This window comes from Phaseolus vulgaris, chromosome 3 (genome assembly GCF_051622355.1).
Source record: "Phaseolus vulgaris cultivar YP4 chromosome 3, ASM5162235v1, whole genome shotgun sequence".
NCBI classification, from domain to species: domain Eukaryota; kingdom Viridiplantae; phylum Streptophyta; class Magnoliopsida; order Fabales; family Fabaceae; genus Phaseolus; species Phaseolus vulgaris.
This window is the reverse complement of record NC_143500.1, coordinates 2,877,166-2,895,112: the sequence shown is the minus strand read 5'-3', so window position 1 is coordinate 2,895,112 and position 17,947 is coordinate 2,877,166. Positions and strand designations below refer to the sequence as shown.

At 31.1% G+C, this 17,947-nt stretch overlaps 3 protein-coding genes across 9 annotated transcripts; 1 reads left to right on the top strand and 2 right to left on the bottom strand.

The window, feature by feature from the left end:
* Positions 1-559: 559 nt before the first annotated feature.
* Positions 560-4,491, top strand: LOC137805725 (uncharacterized). Its single transcript, XM_068605658.2, has 5 exons — positions 560-856; positions 1,221-1,272; positions 2,768-2,850; positions 3,261-3,502; positions 4,242-4,491. The coding sequence occupies exons 1-4, from the start codon at positions 599-601 to the stop codon at positions 3,498-3,500; spliced, it is 633 nt and encodes a 210-aa protein (XP_068461759.2). The 5' UTR covers positions 560-598; the 3' UTR covers positions 3,501-3,502; positions 4,242-4,491.
* A 3,046-nt stretch (positions 4,492-7,537) lies between these two features.
* Positions 7,538-12,295, bottom strand: LOC137806070 (DHHC-type zinc finger family protein). Of its 5 annotated transcripts, none has more exons than XM_090300470.1 (5): positions 12,185-12,295; positions 10,413-10,638; positions 8,647-8,829; positions 8,531-8,567; positions 7,538-8,113 (listed from the first exon to the last, which is right to left on the bottom strand). In XM_090300470.1, the coding sequence occupies exons 1-5, from the start codon at positions 12,206-12,208 to the stop codon at positions 8,053-8,055; spliced, it is 531 nt and encodes a 176-aa protein (XP_090156596.1). In that variant the 5' UTR covers positions 12,209-12,295; the 3' UTR covers positions 7,538-8,052. The 5 variants fall into 5 exon arrangements, with proteins under 5 accessions (XP_090156596.1, XP_090156592.1, XP_090156593.1 ...); XM_090300466.1 differs by having other exon boundaries at positions 10,413-10,686; positions 12,185-12,285; XM_090300467.1 differs by having other exon boundaries at positions 10,413-10,648; positions 12,185-12,285.
* Positions 12,296-12,833: 538 nt separating this feature from the next.
* LOC137806068 (putative metal-nicotianamine transporter YSL7) lies at positions 12,834-17,165 on the bottom strand. 3 transcript variants are annotated; one of them, XM_068605992.2, is made up of 6 exons: positions 16,667-17,165; positions 15,754-15,917; positions 15,551-15,648; positions 14,842-14,976; positions 14,438-14,627; positions 12,834-14,185 (listed from the first exon to the last, which is right to left on the bottom strand). In XM_068605992.2, the coding sequence occupies exons 1-6, from the start codon at positions 16,986-16,988 to the stop codon at positions 13,070-13,072; spliced, it is 2,025 nt and encodes a 674-aa protein (XP_068462093.1). In that variant the 5' UTR covers positions 16,989-17,165; the 3' UTR covers positions 12,834-13,069. The 3 variants fall into 3 exon arrangements, with proteins under 3 accessions (XP_068462093.1, XP_068462094.1, XP_090156961.1); XM_068605993.2 differs by lacking the exon at positions 16,667-17,165 and adding an exon at positions 16,141-16,204; XM_090300835.1 differs by lacking the exon at positions 16,667-17,165 and adding an exon at positions 16,124-16,161.
* Positions 17,166-17,947: the final 782 nt, after the last annotated feature.

The following is a 17,947-nucleotide window of genomic DNA, read 5'->3' as shown; positions in this document are numbered from 1 at the left end:
TACCAAATTATATGTATATATGTAATTTTTTGAATTTTGTTTCTCTTAGATGTTTGATAGTTTTCTATAAGGATTCCAACATCCTAAAAATGTTTTCTTTAATTTTATTTATTCTTGTGTATACTTTTTTTAAATTTTAATTTTCTTATCTTTTAACTAATTATTCATTAAAATAGTTATAAAAGATATGAATAACATGCGTTTTGGTTAATAATAATAATAACAATAATAATGATAAATTTTAAACAAATAATATCAGTAAAATGTTATAAAGTTGAAAAAAAAAGTAATAAATAACATTTAAACTGTGAAATGTATTAATGGAGAATTAATGTTTAATATAAAATAAAATAAAAATAATGAAGAATTTGAGGAAAAAAACAAAAATTACAATCTGTCACTTGTTTGATAAGAAGAGTTACGTTGTATGAGTTGACGAAAATGAAAAATTAAAGTGAGCGTGTGGTCCAATGCCACACGTGTGGAAGCGTGCCACCATTTCTCACTTCTTACACTCTCTTCTATATATCTCTCTTCACTTCACTCTTTTCTCACTTTTACTTTTTTTTCTCTCTCTTCTCTGTGTTTCTCAGCATGCATGTGCATTCCCTTCACCACCTTTTCTAGTTCTTCTGAATTGGCTCTCTCTCTGCAATTTCTTCCTCACTTTGTTGGACTTTCGGAGACTGTGAAGAAGATGAGTTCAAGATCCTTGAGGGGTAGCCGTCAGAGGAAGGCCTTGCAGTTGGACCTGAACCTCATGCCACCATTAGAGGAGACTAGTGTGCAGAATGCTGTTGATCCAAACGAGGATGATGATGATGTGGTTGAACTGTCACCAACTACATTTGCTCAGGTTCAAACTTTGTTGCTCAGATTAACTTTAATTTTCTCAGGAAAAACAAAAGAATCTGTGTTGATGACTCAAGAATTAAAACCATTGTTTAAATTTTGATAAGTGTTCCTTCTATATGATTCTGATTGGTGTATTGATTTATTGACGTGTTTCATGTCGATTTAAAGTCTCTGTGTTTGAAGGTTTGGTGGTAGTGTTTTGTTTAGTTGCTTTCGTTGATTTTGTTGGTTGGTTCTGGTAAGTTTATTGGTTCTTTCTTTTGAGTAGTGCAGTTGTTGGTATGTATACAAGTTGGATCACTTCTTAAGTAGTTAATTTTTTTTTACCGATAGAAAAGAAATGATTCTGATTTTTGTTATCTCAGGCTAGGAGCAATCAGAGGAGGAGGATTCACAGGAGGAGCATTTATGATATAGGTAACTCATTATTTTTTGACAGTGATGAAATGATTTTGAGATTTCTTTGTTGGATTTGGCTTTGTGTTTTCATCATTTTTGTTTTAGTTGGTGGTGATTTTGTTTATTCTGTTTGAATGTGTTGGTTTTTTGATAAGTTTTGAGGCTTGGCTTCCATTTCTTTATACCTCTACAAATTGAAAAGATGTGAATGTGCAGTCTGATATGATTAATGTATCTATTAAACCAAATGATATATCTATGTATATATATTGTATGCTTGATGGATAGATCTTTCAACTTTTAATAAATTATTTCCTTTTGCCTACCACAGTGTATATCAGTGGTTTTTTTTTTTCATTTTATTTGGTTTTTTCAAGACATGGGAACCTTATTTCAAATCTGACACTTTTGTATCAATGTGTGTTGTTTTGGTGAGCAAAAGTTTTAAATTTATTTTTTCTCAGTGATTCTGTTTGGGTATTGATGTTTTCATGAGATATGTTGGTTTGGTTTCCATTTTTCCTCATGAAGAAGTGACTATCCTGAGTTGAATTGGCATCTTAATTCAGTGTCAATTTGAAATTCATACAAAGTTTTGAACAATTGAAAGAAAAACATTGTTGTGATGAATTTTTCTTTTCTGAAGATTTTAATTTTGAAATTATTTAATAACTTTAATCCTACATTGATGAGGGTAGGTTAATGGGTTGGAATGCGTTCCATTTCTTTGCATAACCTTCACAAGTGTTGGTGGTCTATTAGTCTTTGCATTACACTCCATTTTTCTTCACATGTTGCTGTTTTTGAAAGAAGAGAACTGTTTTTAATTGGTTCTATTGTCAATGGAGAGAAGTTTTCACTCAAGTGGACCATATACTGTAACATTTTGAAAATCTATTAGAAGGTTTTACCTCTAATGAATAGCCTTATACTTGATTAAATGCAAGCTACAGCAGGAACAACAAATGAGGAAAAGAATTGATATTCATTATCATATATAAATGAATCAATCTATACCCTTAGATTTATGGTATATATCATTTCATAGCAATAAATCCAACTTTAGAATGTGGAAAACATGAATGTGAGTGTAGAGTTTGCACATATTTTTGTGGTAATTTTTTTTTTATAAAAACTTTTATATTATACATCATTACTATACAACTTGACATCTTATATAGATTTGAGATCTCAGATATGTTTGATATCTCATACTTACACTTCAAATAACAACAATCATCTGACATGACACACTATTCTATGTACTATTTGATTACTGAGCTTATTTTTGATAAATTCTTAATATAACTGTGGTGGTTTAATCTGTCATTCATGAACTATGGTTGTATTTTGATGTTCCATAGGGGATGCACTCTTTTGTACTGGTTGATCATATCATGTAACATACACAAAGATAGACTGTTATAAACACTTCTTTTGTATATGGATTAGTCTATCTTTCAAATACTTTATTTCATTCATTGATTTTTTTTTAAAAAATTACCCATTGCAGATGAAGAGACTGGAGAATTGCCAAAACAGATAGTGATTGATGGAAAAATCTATAGAACTGTGGAAACTGGTAGCAGTTCTACGGTAATGAAATCCTCTAAACTAAGCTTTTTCTTTGCTATATATTGTCAATGACTTGGAGCTGAGAATGCTGTGATTTTGTTCATCTTAGTTCATCTCAGAGAATTTAGTCCCACAAAAACAACAGGTTGTCTTACTAACATGCACAGCATTTCATAACTTCAATATAATTAGTTCTTTTTGTTAAACATAACTAGATTTTGTCCATCTCAGTGTGTAAGAACTTCATACTCACTCAGAAGAACATGTTAATTTTTTCACAATGCCCTCACTCTAGTATTGATTATGTTTATGTTTCTTACTCTTTTCTAAGGTTCATGCATTTCAGTGAGGAAAAATACTTTGATAACTGAAGCTTTCATGTGATTGCATGAGTAAATGAGGTTGTGAATACATCATTATTGTTATGACAGGAGGACAATGCAAAGAAGGAGAATGAAAAGAAGTCACCTGAACCACCTCCTAAGAAACCTGTACTTGATTGTCCAATATGCATGGCTGCTTTTGTAGAACCCATGTCTACCAGGTGTGGTCATATCTTTTGCAGGGGTTGCATTACCACTGCAATATCTACACAGAATAAGTGCCCTACCTGCAGAAAGAAGGTTACAAAGAACCAACTCATAAGGGTCTTTCTTCCATCTCTTAGTTAAAGGTATCACCAAAACAACTCATTTATATTCACTATAGTGTTTTCATGTCACTGTGACTTTGTACTATAAATGACTGTCATTATTTTCCAGTTATTTTGTTTGGATATTTTTCTCTGAGAGTCTGTGGAATTTAGCTAGTAATTTAAATTTGATATAGGATATGTAAACATTCTCATATCATATGTTAGGTGATTTATATAGGAAGTGCAAAAAGAGAGTAAAAGTTTATGTTGTTTGGTTGAGCTAGACTGAAAATGATGTTTAAAAACATGTTTCTAATAGCTTATACAATGTTCTAAATAGTTGATGATCAAAATTACCCACAAAACAAAAGGTTGCATGATTTATTGAATGTCTTCTCTCATTTTTAACTTTCATAAACTATTTGGATTAGTTTTATTTTTTCATACAATTTCACAAACTTCCCCTAACTCTCTTTCTTAGTTTTCATAATTTACTTATAACAATGTTAGATATCTCACATATGAGAACATTTCATATAAGTGGGTACAAACCTTACTCTGATTTTATGGAATTGAGTTACAATTAAAATTCACTTCGTAATAACGAGTTAATTTTTTTTTCGTTAATTTTTTTTTCCTTTTATTTGTTTTGATGATGCTTTTCAAATGAATATGAATGCTATCAGGAAATACTTTTCTAATGTTGTTTCATTAAAAGAAAATGAACAGAAATTCCTTAGTTTGTACCCTAACTGGTTGATGTCTTGTCATTCAACAGGAGATCTCTGTGGCAAGATCTTATTGAGGAGAATCACAGATACAAGATTGTAATCTCCAAATTTTTGGTGGCTGCTTTATGTGTTTGTTAGGGAAGATGCCTATTGATTTTCACAAAGATGCTTTGTTATTTTAACAACAATGTTCATCAAGTTTTTGTTTTAACCTTAACTTTATTGGTGACTGGATAATCTTATGAGGAATTTATGGATTTGCAATTTGCTGATAGTGTTTTGTTTTATTGTTTGTGGAGACTAGGTGTCACTAAGAACATGAATGTTTACATCCTAAAATGTTTTTCTGATCAACTTGGTAAATTTGTTGCAAAATGATTTGGTGATATTTTTTAAAATCAGCCTCAAGATCTAAATTTTGTGTGCACATTTCTTAAATCTCTTTGTTTTTGTTAAACTTCCAATATTTTTAAGCATGATTTTGGATTTGGATTTTGATGGATAAAGAAAAGGATTATTCTTTTTCTTCTATTTTATCTATAGTTTATTATGATGTTATATGGTGAAATTGAGTGTTAAAATATCTTCTAAGTAAATCTTAACATAAATCTCAACATCTATTTTAAAATCTAAAACTATGCTTTTACAAGAAAACATTTATTATTTAACATAAATCCTTAACATTCATGTTAAATATTTTAAACAAATAAGGTTAAATATTTATTATTTTTACATATTGATTGGGCCAAAATACTCAAATTCTTATTATTATGAAAATATATTTTTGTAATGATTTATTTTCACTTAACAATTAAAATAAAAATTATGAAGAAAAAAAACACTAATCTTATTATTTTTTCTTATTTTATTTGTATAAGAAGAAACTGTGTAGTGTTTTTTTCTTGTTCTTTATATTTTTTTTATTAAGAGTAGTAAAATTTAAATTTCAACATAAAAATAGTAAAATTATTAACCTAACCCTATGTTTCTAGCATATAATCTTATGGATGTTGTATTTTTTTATTAGTAATAAAAAAATTAATAAATAAAAATATTTAAGGAATATTTCAATTTTTTTAAAAAAAAAATATGAGTAATCCAACAAAAAGGAGTTTACTCAAACAATCCAGAAGAAAAAGAAAGCCCAAAGATGTAACTAAGTGGGCTGCTTCTTCCTCCACCTCCATACTTTCTTCTCTCACCTCCATAGATTTTCGTATTTTCAAAAATGTCCCTCTGTAATATTCTGGATTACATAATCTGGAAGTCATTTTTCAAATTTGTAATTAGCTTCCGGATTATATAATCCGGAAGTCTTTTTCAGATGCATGATTACTTTCCAGATTACATAATCCGGAAGTCTTTTTTAACTTCCGGATTATGTAATCTGGAAGTCTTTTTTTAAATGTGATTTTTGGATTACATAATCCGAAAGTTATTCTATGGGGATGACACAATAAGGATAAAAATATATTTTCATGTTATGTATGGAGGTGCCAGAAGAAGATATGGAGGTGCAGGACGAAACAGTCAACTAAGTGCATGAAAAAAAAATAACAATTGTGAGCACAACCTAGACTGTTTCTTCCTGCACCTCCATACATTCTTCTCTTTTTAAATCAACATGATCTTGTTTCTCAAAATTCTTTCCCTAATTTGAATTGCTTACTTTGCATGCTTAATTGCCAATTAAATTGGTTTTACTTTAATAGAAGATGCAGATATGTGTTATTGCACCATCTCTATCTGCTTCTAAATTATTTTATTCATGAATCACAATGAGTTTCTCTGTTTCCTTTTATACTTACAATTATCACACATTGTTTTCTAGCTTTCTTATACCTTTTATAGGAAATGGGTTTTCTTATTATTATAGTTATTTTCCATAAATATGTTGTTTTTCTATATTCTTGGACTATTGTTTTTTCAAGAGAATACCTCTATATAGCCTCAACCTCTTTCAACCACTATAAACACAAACAAAACATCACAAATTTTGCAAAATAAAAGAAATAGCTTTACAAAATAATAAAAATGACCTTAAATGAAAAGAGTATGAGAATAAAAAAAAATACTTTCGAAACCCCTTTTTCTAGATATATTTTAGGAAAACACATTTTTGAATTTTGGATATTATTTTTCAGAATGTATTTTCTAGGTGGCGTGTGTGTGTGTTTACAATCTTAATTTTTCATTTATTTTAACTTAAATAAATAATAGCTGCATTTAATTCTTTTTAAAAAAACCATTGATATATTTTCGGCAAATTCTCTCTTTCCTCTTCATTAATATGTATTTAATAATTATTTCAATACCAAAAAAAATGAAATCTTCCTTAATGAGAAATGGAAACTCCGAAAAAAAATATCTTTTACTATAGGATTTTTTTTATTATAATATATATATATATATAATTCAACTATTACTATTTTACAAATTTTACCGTCTAATTTTTTCTATATATTTGTATCATCATATTTTTAATATTAATGTAATTTATTAATGGCTAAATGTCCAATATTATGTTGACATGCATAACAAAAAAGGTTTACAAAAAATCAAATGACATCAAAATATTATTTTACAAAATAGTTATCCAAACAACACTGTTTAACAAAAAAAAAGGACAAAATATCATTCTTTTTTTAACACATTAATACATTGTTAAATGTAAACAAAAAATGTGACACTAAGGATAATATAACTCGTAAAATAAAATTTTGTTAGTAAAATGTACAAGATTTATTTTAAAAAAGCAATGTACAAAAGGATAATGATAACAACTTATAATTTTTTATATAATCACATTACAACTTTTAATTATTATTTTAATATTTTTTCATATCATTTAATTTCAAACTTATCTTTTCTTATATATTTATTTTTAGGTTGTCAAGTTTCCCTGTATAAAATAAAAGTAGAATTTTGTTTAGTACAGTGTTTGCACAGTGCATTTTTTTCAATAAAGTGAGACCTTCAGACTCACTAAGCCTAAAGTAAGTAGTTTAATTTATTAAAATTTGGAAGTACAAAGTACTAAGAGAGTCCTAAATCACCTTCTATTTTCACACAAAAACTTCAAAAACCCAAGATCAAGAGAGTTCTAAATCACCTTCTATTCACACAAACACTTCAAAAACTCAAGATCAAGAGAGTCCTATATCCTCTTCTGTACACAGCTAGAAGACCAAACCACCCTAAAAAATTCTAGAACACAACCCCAATTGATTTTGGACACAAACACAATGAAGAATGTGTCCCTAAAATTTCCCATACCATATTCAGAGCAAATACTAAACACAATTGGAAACTAATTCATCATCAGCCAACACATAAGAGACAATTTATACACAAGTGATATTTTTCTGAAAAAATTCCAATTGTACTGATACAGATTGTGAAAGTGTGCCAATGTCATCGCCTAAAAAACATGTTTTCATTTGATGTGTTTCTTTCGAGTAATACGGAAGTTTGGTAAAAATCTGGTTATAGAATATTGAAGACCAAAAAATCTAACAATGTTTTGACAATCTTTCTTCTCTTCTTCATTATCTCCTTGTGAACTCAAGTGACTCAAGTATGTTTTCCCCTCGTATATATAGGAGAGCTGCTGCCACAAAAGAACGGTTAATCCTATCTGCAACGAAACACTTGCAATGAAGAGATAAGCAAGAATGAGTCCCCTAGAGGAAAGAAGCAGGGCAGATCTCAGGAATGCAACAACAATTTCATTCAAAATTGTCCATGACAGATAGCTGCCACTAACCCCGTTTATGTGCCTAAAGGAGTATGTCAATGGTGGCCACAGATGCAAGCCTGCATATACAGACATGATAGAGACATAGATTGTGCTCAACACTACAGAAATGAGGAAGCCAATGAAGCTCCGGTGATTAGCTGCACCAACACAGTTCCCAATCTGCCAAAGATTTATATGATCAAACGAGCATTAAGACAAAGCAAGTTTAAAATGCTATTTTATCACTATAACCACCAACAAAATCATCCATTCTAAAAAAGTTGGTAGGTAATGATTACAGCAACGCTACAAATATTCTCCATTATTAGGTTTCCCTATATTATACTTTGAATGATTATAAGTAAAGGATTTACATGTGGTGATTAAACACACAATTCACAACAACAAAGAAACTCTTTAGCAACAACCAAACTGAGATCCATACAGAACTATATAGCTAAAACTTGATATGGTAAAAAGTTGTGCAATTAAATATGGCGTGCATTAATTACTATATAAACCAAAAATTGAAGAGTTGATTGCAACAACAAAACTGATATTTCCATAACTAGAAGACGATGGAAAGTGAAAACTTACAAATGGGCAGTGATGATCCATGTCCAGGATGCATTTTCTACAAGAACGACAATGATGAGCTCTAGGTGACTTTGGTTTAGAGCAGTAGTGACAAAAAGTATAATTTTCAAGGTCACCTTTCCCTACAGCAGGGTAGCTTCCCCATAACACATTTGGTGGTGCGCCAGCACACTGAAATGCTGAAATGCTGAAAAAGGAAATGGTGGCTATGGACAATATTGCTGTAATGATTGAGTGAAAAACTCCACAGAGAATACTGATAGAAAAGAGAACAGGATAAACTGCCCACACCCCACCAACTGCACAAAAAAACATGTACAAGAAAGTAATAAAATAATTCAGTCCATTTTTGGAAGAGCTGATGGATATTAAGGATTAACAGACACCACAATAAAACATTTAATGAAGATCTACTGCTAATAGGATGATCTGCTATAGTTTGACATCATTAGGGAGAAAAACAGATAATCATAAACCAAAGAAAAATTTCCTCAGCACTACAAGATCCTGAAAAGCACCAATAAGAACTGAAACTATAACATCAAATACATGCCCTCTTTTCATAGCCAATCCAAACTTTAAATAAAACAATGTAATGAAATCATCTTTTTAAGTCATCGGGCATATAAAATCTTAATCTAGTAACAATGCAAATTAGTGAGTAGATTGAAGATCAAGAATTAAAATTGCAGGACATGGTCTCTACATGGCAGGCAGACCAGATCTATAACCAAAGGTATTCACAGATTACAGATTTAGCAATAAATTCCAAACAAGATATCTCTCCAAATTCTCAGGGCATCAAACTAACATTTTTTGAGAGTTCCTACATATTATTCTTGCCTTTCTAAAAGCTGAATATATTAGACAAAGCACAGAGATTGTTTTTTATATAAGGAAAAAATCTAGATGCTTGAATTTCATCAGATAAATAATAAATTAATAAGGAAAAGGCTTCCTTGACTAACAAGAAAACCTGGGTATTCGAAGACACTAAAGAGAAATGGAGAGGGCATTTTCTAATAGATGATTTTTTTCCCTTTGTTCAAACAAAAAGTAGAAAAGGAAAGAAAAGAAGAAAAATAAAACAAGATGATATCTCGAAGAAGCCAAAAAAAATAATCTGAGAGAAAATTCTATTTCAGAAAAATTATTAAAAATAAAAACAAAAAGGAGTTCTTGTTGAGAAATAACAATATTCTGGTTTACGAACAATTAACGAAAGGAGTGCCTAATGAGTAACCACTTAAGTGCCTAATTTTTCTAAATAAAATATTATAAAAACAATTCACTACTAGTGATTTTCTCATTTTTTAAGGGAAGGCAATATTTTATTGGAAAGATAAGGAAAGAGGCAAACATAATATGATGGAAGAGCAATGCCATGGCCTTTACAAAATATTTCATAATTGCATTTTGCGTGGGATAAAGTGATTTTCTTGGCTTCTGTCTAATTTTTATTCAAGAGGGGTTTCACTGGTAGAGATGTAAGAAGATTACTTAAATTTGTTCATCTGATGTGTCTTTCTTGTATGCTCTAGATTTTCAGAATTATTTTGGTTGAATTTTCTTGCCATTTAGCTTATCTCATACTCTAAACCTTCAGATCACGTATATTTATAAGACCCCGAAAGTACTAGGACCAACGCACTAGACTGTAGTAACGGAAGACTTGTACACCATCTCTCAATTTGAATCTATCATACAAACTTCTGACACTAGGCAGATATTTGATAAAAATATGTTGGCAGGAAGAGAAAAACACAGAAAAGGAGGAACAATTTTAAAACTAACACCTACCCTGAGGAAAATAAAAACAAGTCTGCTCATAATCGATGACAATAAATAAAAGCAGAAAACAACAGGAACAACAGAGACTTACATATTATAAAAAATATAAATACGAGGACAACAGAAACAAAGCATCGATCACGCACTACTCTCCACCTGATGAACTTCTTCTGGTCACGTTTCTTTTTGTTATGATCTGTAATAGCCCCACACCAGCCACATTTGAAAGCAGAGGCACATGATGGAAGCAAAACACGCAGTCCACAACCCCAGCATATTGTCTCATAATTCTCAGTAACCTCAGTTACATATTGCTCCTATATGTGACTTACATGAGCAACCAAGGAAGCTACAAAATTTTCAAACTGTAGAGAGAAAAAAAGGCAAGCAATAACAGCCATGAAGTCATCTATTTACTAAATGACTGAGACCGAGAAATCATAAGGGCTAAGAATATTGATGTCCAAAATCATATGATTTCCAGAGAAGTTAGAAACTCCAATTACAAGTACAAGAAACAAAAACAAAGTATAATTACACATTATTCTTTTTCCGAATGTTAAAGATTCACATTTTTTGTCTGATAAATAATAATAATGATAATACAGTAAGGAGCTCTAACCTAACTGCTAAAGGATTAATTACCCACACATAAGCAAACTCAAATACCCAGTTTCAGATATTTTCTTCACATGTAATTAATGCGCGCTTTCCATTTGGGGGCAGAAGATTTGATTATAAGCATGGCACAATATTTGAAATTAAAGGGTTAATTCTCATTTGCCAACTTGCATTCATCCTGATTTAGGGAATTTCTAAGAATCAATGATATAGTTGTGCTAGGATGTGCGTAGTTGTCATAACAGCCCTTGTCTTAACAATGTGTTTTTGTTTTCAACATTTTCTAGGAAAAAAAATGGCATTTTCTTAAAACCTCTCTCACACAGCTTCCACAAAAACAATTGCTTTTCTTTTCCCCAAAATAGGCTAATTGGAACACACGAGGTGTGATAGATTGATATCTCTTTCAGTTTAACATTTTGTCATTTCATAGATAAGGATTCATTAAATGTCCTGCAAAGTTGAACATGTTGTGTACTAGAAAACTTGGAATGGAAATAGAACACTTTCTACTGGTTTATACAACAAAAACAAGTTTAGATATAAAGTCAACATGAACTCATTCTGGAATGAAACCAAACCTTTCTAAACAATCCCACTCTGTTCTAAGTTCCCTACTCTTCACCTTCTCTAACAACCACACCCACAACAATTCACATCACAAAAAGGGCAATAAACTAACATTTTACTCCTGCTCCAGAGGGGCAATTTCCTATTGGTCCTGTGTCATTCCTTTTCTTGGTATTCTCAAAACTTTCCCACTCAAAATTAAAAAGGGTATTCGAGAACAAAAACCCAGAATCAAGCTTCCTAACAACCTGATTTTGTGACAAAGCAATTTAACATTTGATTTTCTGTTCAATTCAACAAATACAGTTGCAAGAGTACCACATCAAATAAAACAACTTCCACTAAAGTAATTAAAACAATAATAACATAAAAAAGCATGATAAAAATGATTTCTTCTTTCTACCCTTTCATAATATTAGTCAATGAAACACACTCCAAGAGATTAAACGCATGCCACTATCTATATAACGAAAAAAGAATACATCTTTGGTTCAGGGTTATAGTTTGAATACACAGTGAGACTCGTATATAACGGAAATAATGGTTTGATTTAACAATTGATCCAAGAAGCGATGATAATTGAGAAACTAATAAAGAGAAAAAAGAGAACCCAAATAAAGAAATAAAGAGAAAAACATGGAAAGAAGAAAAGGGGTATGATTTGGAACCAACCTGGGTCGAAGAAGAAGAATCCATAACAGTGCAAGAATTGGGAGCTAAGCTAGAACTCGAACAAACTTGACGAAGGGGTTTTCAATTTTGTTTTTCATCTCAATAAATCGCACGTGCGATGACGCATTTCAAACCAACGAGTTTCGGTTCACCCTTTCCCACACTAGCTACAACCGGTTCGGTTCGGTTCGGTTCAAAACCATTCCCACGCTAGCATCTGAAAGAAGAACATTTCTTTTTGCACCCCATGATTTCCATGTGCACCCCTATAAATTTGAATATTCTACTTTTATTTTGGTATTAAATTGTGTTGTAGAAGTATAACTTTTTTTTTAACAATACAAAAGTCATGTTTGACTTAAATGATTTTATTTCATATTTTTATTTATTAAAGTTGTGTATGATAAACATAATTTTTTTTATTTTTTCTTTGTTTTTACTTTAATTTTTTTCCCTTTTTTATACTAAAGTCGTATTTGATAGATATAACTTTTTTTACTGATTTTTTTTTATATTAAAGTCGTATTTCAATACAACAAAATAATAAAAAAATCATGTTTATTCCACTAGTTTTGTCTTTTGTGACAAAGTTTTCTCCATTCCCATGGTTACAAATCAATTCCAAGCAATATGTTTTAGAAACTCAATATCTATGAAATATAATTGATATTTTTATTGTAGACTAAACATGCAAATAGGTAACAAGTGTAAAGACATCATAAACAAAAATAATAACTTCACACTTTCATGGAGATAATAATGTAGAACTATGAACCCTCCCCTAAAAAACTATTCAATAGTGTGAAATTGCATACTAAGAAATCTAACCAAAAACACAATATCTGAACTTCAAATGAACATCATAGTACAACCAAAGTAGTAGCATCAAACACCATTCAAGAATGTGTCAACCCTCTTATTCATGGCACTAGACAAGAACTTCATGCAAATTGGTGGGTTAACTCCAGCAAGTGACAGTATAGCAGCAGGAACACTCCACAAAGAATCACCACATATAAGTCCAGATGCTAAAACAGGACCAAAATCATTTGCCTTCTGTTTGTTCCTTTTCTCCCACAGAAACAGAATCAAGCTCCCAATGCACATGTCAATGGCAAAGTATCCACCAAGATAGAAGGGTATGGCCAAAGCCATAGGATTAGGAACAAACCTATGTAACTTGTACCTGGTCTCATAATGCAGCAACAAATCATGCACTATGTTTATAAGCATAGCTGAGAAGAAGAATATGATAGCTAGTTGAAGACAATGTTGTGGAAGAGAAGAGAAACCCTTTGCTCCTAGAAGGGCCATTCCTCTGTACACTTCTCCATAGGGTGCAGGGTAAGAGCCTTGAGGGTCACCAAGTGTGTAGGCCTTGTGGAAGAACCAAAACATCAAAGGGGACACAAGACACCCTGTGAAAGTACCTAAAACTTGGCTCGCAAACATGGACCTAGGAGATGCAAGGGTGAGGTAACCAGTTTTGAAGTCTTGCATCAAATCAGAAGCTGTTGAAACAATGCTCATCATCACACCACATGATGCAAGGCCTGCAATGATGCCTCCATTCTCAAGGCCAACCCAGGAACTGAATATTATGATGGCCACTTTGCCATAGTTTGATGCCAAGGACCAATCAGTGAGGCCACATCCATAGGCATTGCAGAAGGCCAGAACAGGAGCAATGAGGTATGTGATCAGCACATGATACCATTTCAGCTGAGGAAATATGTGTGACACAGTTATGATGGAAATAACTGCAAGAACAATGTAGCCACTGAAAGCAACCCAAGAGGGTATCTGATCTTTCGAGAAATACTCTGTGCGAAGTTGAGAATCAAGATCATCACTTGTGTTTTGATCAGCATCTTCATGGTTTGCAGAGGATGACTCTTTTTTCTGAATGTATTGGGAGATAAGACTATAGGCAACTCTCAGTAGCATGATGATGCAATGATAAAGACCATCCCCCAGCATCATGGCAATTGCTGTGAAGATCTGATCATGGATTTTTCATATGATTAGTACTACTCACAAATTTTAATTTCTAAATGAAATGCATACAAAACATTATGAACAAAACTCCATATTTTTCTTTTTCTTTTTTAATAATATTATTTTCATGTAATGACAGATGATTGTTGTTGGTTGAAGTGTCAGCCTAACCGAGATATCAAATTACATAATGATCTCATCAACTTTTTAAAGAAAAATTATGAACAATAAAGGTTGCTAAGTGGATATGTATACCCTATATCCTTGGACACCATTCAGACTGCTAGTGGGTAGATCTGCACTATACCAGATTCCTTTCTTGTGCTCAATCCAGGGCCACAGAATACCCCATGAAATTACAGCTCCAAGAAGCAATGATGCATTTATCACATAAGGGCAAATCATTCCAACTCCAACATAGGTAGGTGAGAAATCAAAGTAGAACCTACACATTTTGAAGTTTGATTATTGTCATTATCAATGAAATACTATACAGTCATAGGGAGGAAAATGAGTTGCTGGAAACATATGTAGCAGGAGTTGTAAAAATTCAACAATCTTACAGTTATATTTTAGTTAAATTCATGTAGTAAAGACATATTTTGTCAAATGGAAATGAGTGAGTTTCTAATCATAATATGTAAGATGCATATGCATACATTTTACTGTAAGCTTTGAGACCAAATGTGGGAAAACTGCTAAATCCACAATCATCTCCTGCAGTGAAGAACCACTGGAAAAAACCAAAGACAAAGCTTCCAGAGAAGCTTTTGAAGAGCACAGCAACTTGTTTCCTGTTTACATAAGAATAATAATAAGGTTAAATTAGTCACGTAGTACATATGCACACGGACACTGAAAAAATATACGATTTTGAGATGGATACAAAATTTCATATAATTTTTAAAATGTAGGATACGGGACACAGATCTATATATTATATAATTATAAATTATATAAATTGACAATAAAAATTTATGTGCACAAGTATGTTTCAAATTTTTCAGATTTTTTTTTAGCAGATAGATGTTTTTCATGGCTAGTTCAAAAGAATTTGTTCTTTATTTTTATAATCATAATAAAAATTTATACAATAAATTTTGAATTTTTAAAAAATTAATGTATTTCTTCCCTTTTAAAATTGTGTTAGAACTGTCTCAGAATTGTCATAAATCTAACAAATATTTTTTGAATTTGACATTTCACTGATACGTGTCTTACAAGTGTCGTACGAATGTCAGTCTGATATGTGTGTCCGACATAAACACAACATTTAAGAAGAGTGTCTGAATCTGATAGGTTGATGGGTGACAACTTTTAAAAATATCAGTTTATCCATTTGTGCATGTGAATTCCATTAATACTTACTTTGCTAGCTTTGCTCCTTTTGGAGTGTGCAAGCTATTGACAAGAAGAGCTGTGGCAGTTCCACTGGGGTATGTCAGTTTGTACTTCAAAATCATCAGCTGTGAAATGGCAATTTAAGTTTCACAACTTCAACAAAGTGCAATCAAATTTGGATCAATGAACATGAAAGTGCAGAATAATGTTGGAGTTTTGTTGCTACCAACCTTTCTTAAAGGCACAATAGAGAAGAGGCCAACAAAGCTAACAACAAAGAGGAAAGCAAACATCCAACCTAGGGAGAGGCCTTTTGTATTGATTGGTGTGTTTCCCCCATTAAGTTGGGCACCAATGTAAGGGCTCATCCCAAGTAGATAACTTCCCATGCCACCTATTCACAAGACACAGATCAAATTTCATGTAACAAACAAAACAGTGGATACTATGTATGACTCAAAGTTAACATAGTATTCATCAAAATTTGGGAAATTTAAAAGGCGAATTCTTTAAGAACAACAACAAATATTCATGCAAATTTTCATCTCTGAAATCTTCAACAGGGAGTAGTAACAAACTGAAAGTAAATCATAAATTTACTTGTTTTAATCTATTACCCCTAAGCCAAAATGAAGGATAAAGAGTTTCATTGCATGTTGGTTATGTGTATATAGATTTATTTTTATCAATAGCTAAGAAATTAAAAAAAAAACTTATTTTTATAGAAAATTATGTGAAAACATATAAAAAAAAGTTATAGAAAAATACATTATAGGAGTGGCAAAACGGTAGACAAGTTGGGTTGTGACTATATAGATTAAAATTGGTAATCTGTCCTATGGGAGGTGGTCTTTAATCTTAAAAAAGGTTAATTTTTTTTTTATAATTTTGTTTGATAATATAACTTTTTAGATAATTGAAAAAGCAATAAAATCAAATCAATCTTTAATATTTTAATAAAATAAAATTTAATGTCTAATAAGTAAATATAAAAATGACAATGACGTATAAATTTTTTTAATGTAAATAAAGATTCATACAAACACTTTTACCACGACGAAAGAACAAGTTATTCTTTTTTAAAAGTATCAAAATTAAAAAAAGGGTGACAAGTTGACCAAAAAAAAAAAAAAAAAAACTCACTGCTGAATGCAATTCCAGATGCTGCAACAACAAAGGTCTGAATGACAGTGTTCTCTTGACGTGTGAAAGGTTCTCCCAGAAGGCCACAGTTGCTGAGGAGTGTAGTGTAGGACTTTATCAATGCAAACCCCAACAACCCTGCAGCTACATTCAGCGATGGAATGATCCCTGTCGTGAAGTTCAGTTTGCACACGATGAAGTTGAAAACCACACTCAGAACAAAGCTTGTCACCACTGATCTCACTGTGATTTGCTTCGTCCATGGTGGCACCCTTGTGTTCCTGAATGCCTCTTCACCCTTCGCCTTACCCTCTTCTTCCATGTTCAAATCAAAGATCACTTTTTTCTCACCTTCTCAATCAAAACCAGAAGATTCAGTTCTAAGCTCTGCTTTGAGTCTCTTGTTTCCTCTGTTTCTTGTGTCCTCTGTTTTTTTTTTCTCTTGAACAGAGAGATTTTTTAGAGGATTAAAGATATTTAGTTTTGAAAATCAAAAGATAATAAAGAATACAAAAATGTTTCTGTTTTCTGTTTTGAAAATATTTGTTTATTTTTTAGTCTGAATGATAGAAAACAAATATTTAATTTCCAACTACCTGCATATTTAATTTTATAAGTTAAAAGATATGAAATTGATTTAAAGCAATTTTTTTCCATGAGATTGATAAAGATAAACATAAGAATTATTTTAAAATGACAACTCAAATTTATATTAACTAATCCACTAATATTATATATAAAAATTGATAAAAAAATATGATAATAATAATTTGTTTTCATTTCTATCTCCTAAATAAAGTAAATTATATTCACATTAATCTTTAAAGTTTAAGTTTTGTGAGAGTGTGAAAAATTTTCTATTCTTTTACGACATCCTCCAAGGTAATCATGGATATAAATTATGTATCCAATAAAGATTATTGCACAGTTCCAACTATTTCCCTCGCATTATTTTTATTCTAGTTATAAATTACACATTTTAATATAAAATAGTAATATAAATATTTTATTAAAATAAATTTACTAAATTTATAAATTAATGTATAATTTTAAATTATTAAAATAAAATACCATAGAAGAAAAAAAAAGCACACAGACTAAAGGAATAGGGTTTAAAAAGTGAAATTTTACTAAGCGGGACAATTTTCCTCTTTTTTATCGAAATGTGGTTGTTTTGGGAAAACTTATAGATATGGAGAAATCATACCAACGCAAAAGAAGTCATGCTAAGACGACACGTTTTTAACATGAGTAGGTGAAGTTGTACTAAGATGAAATCAT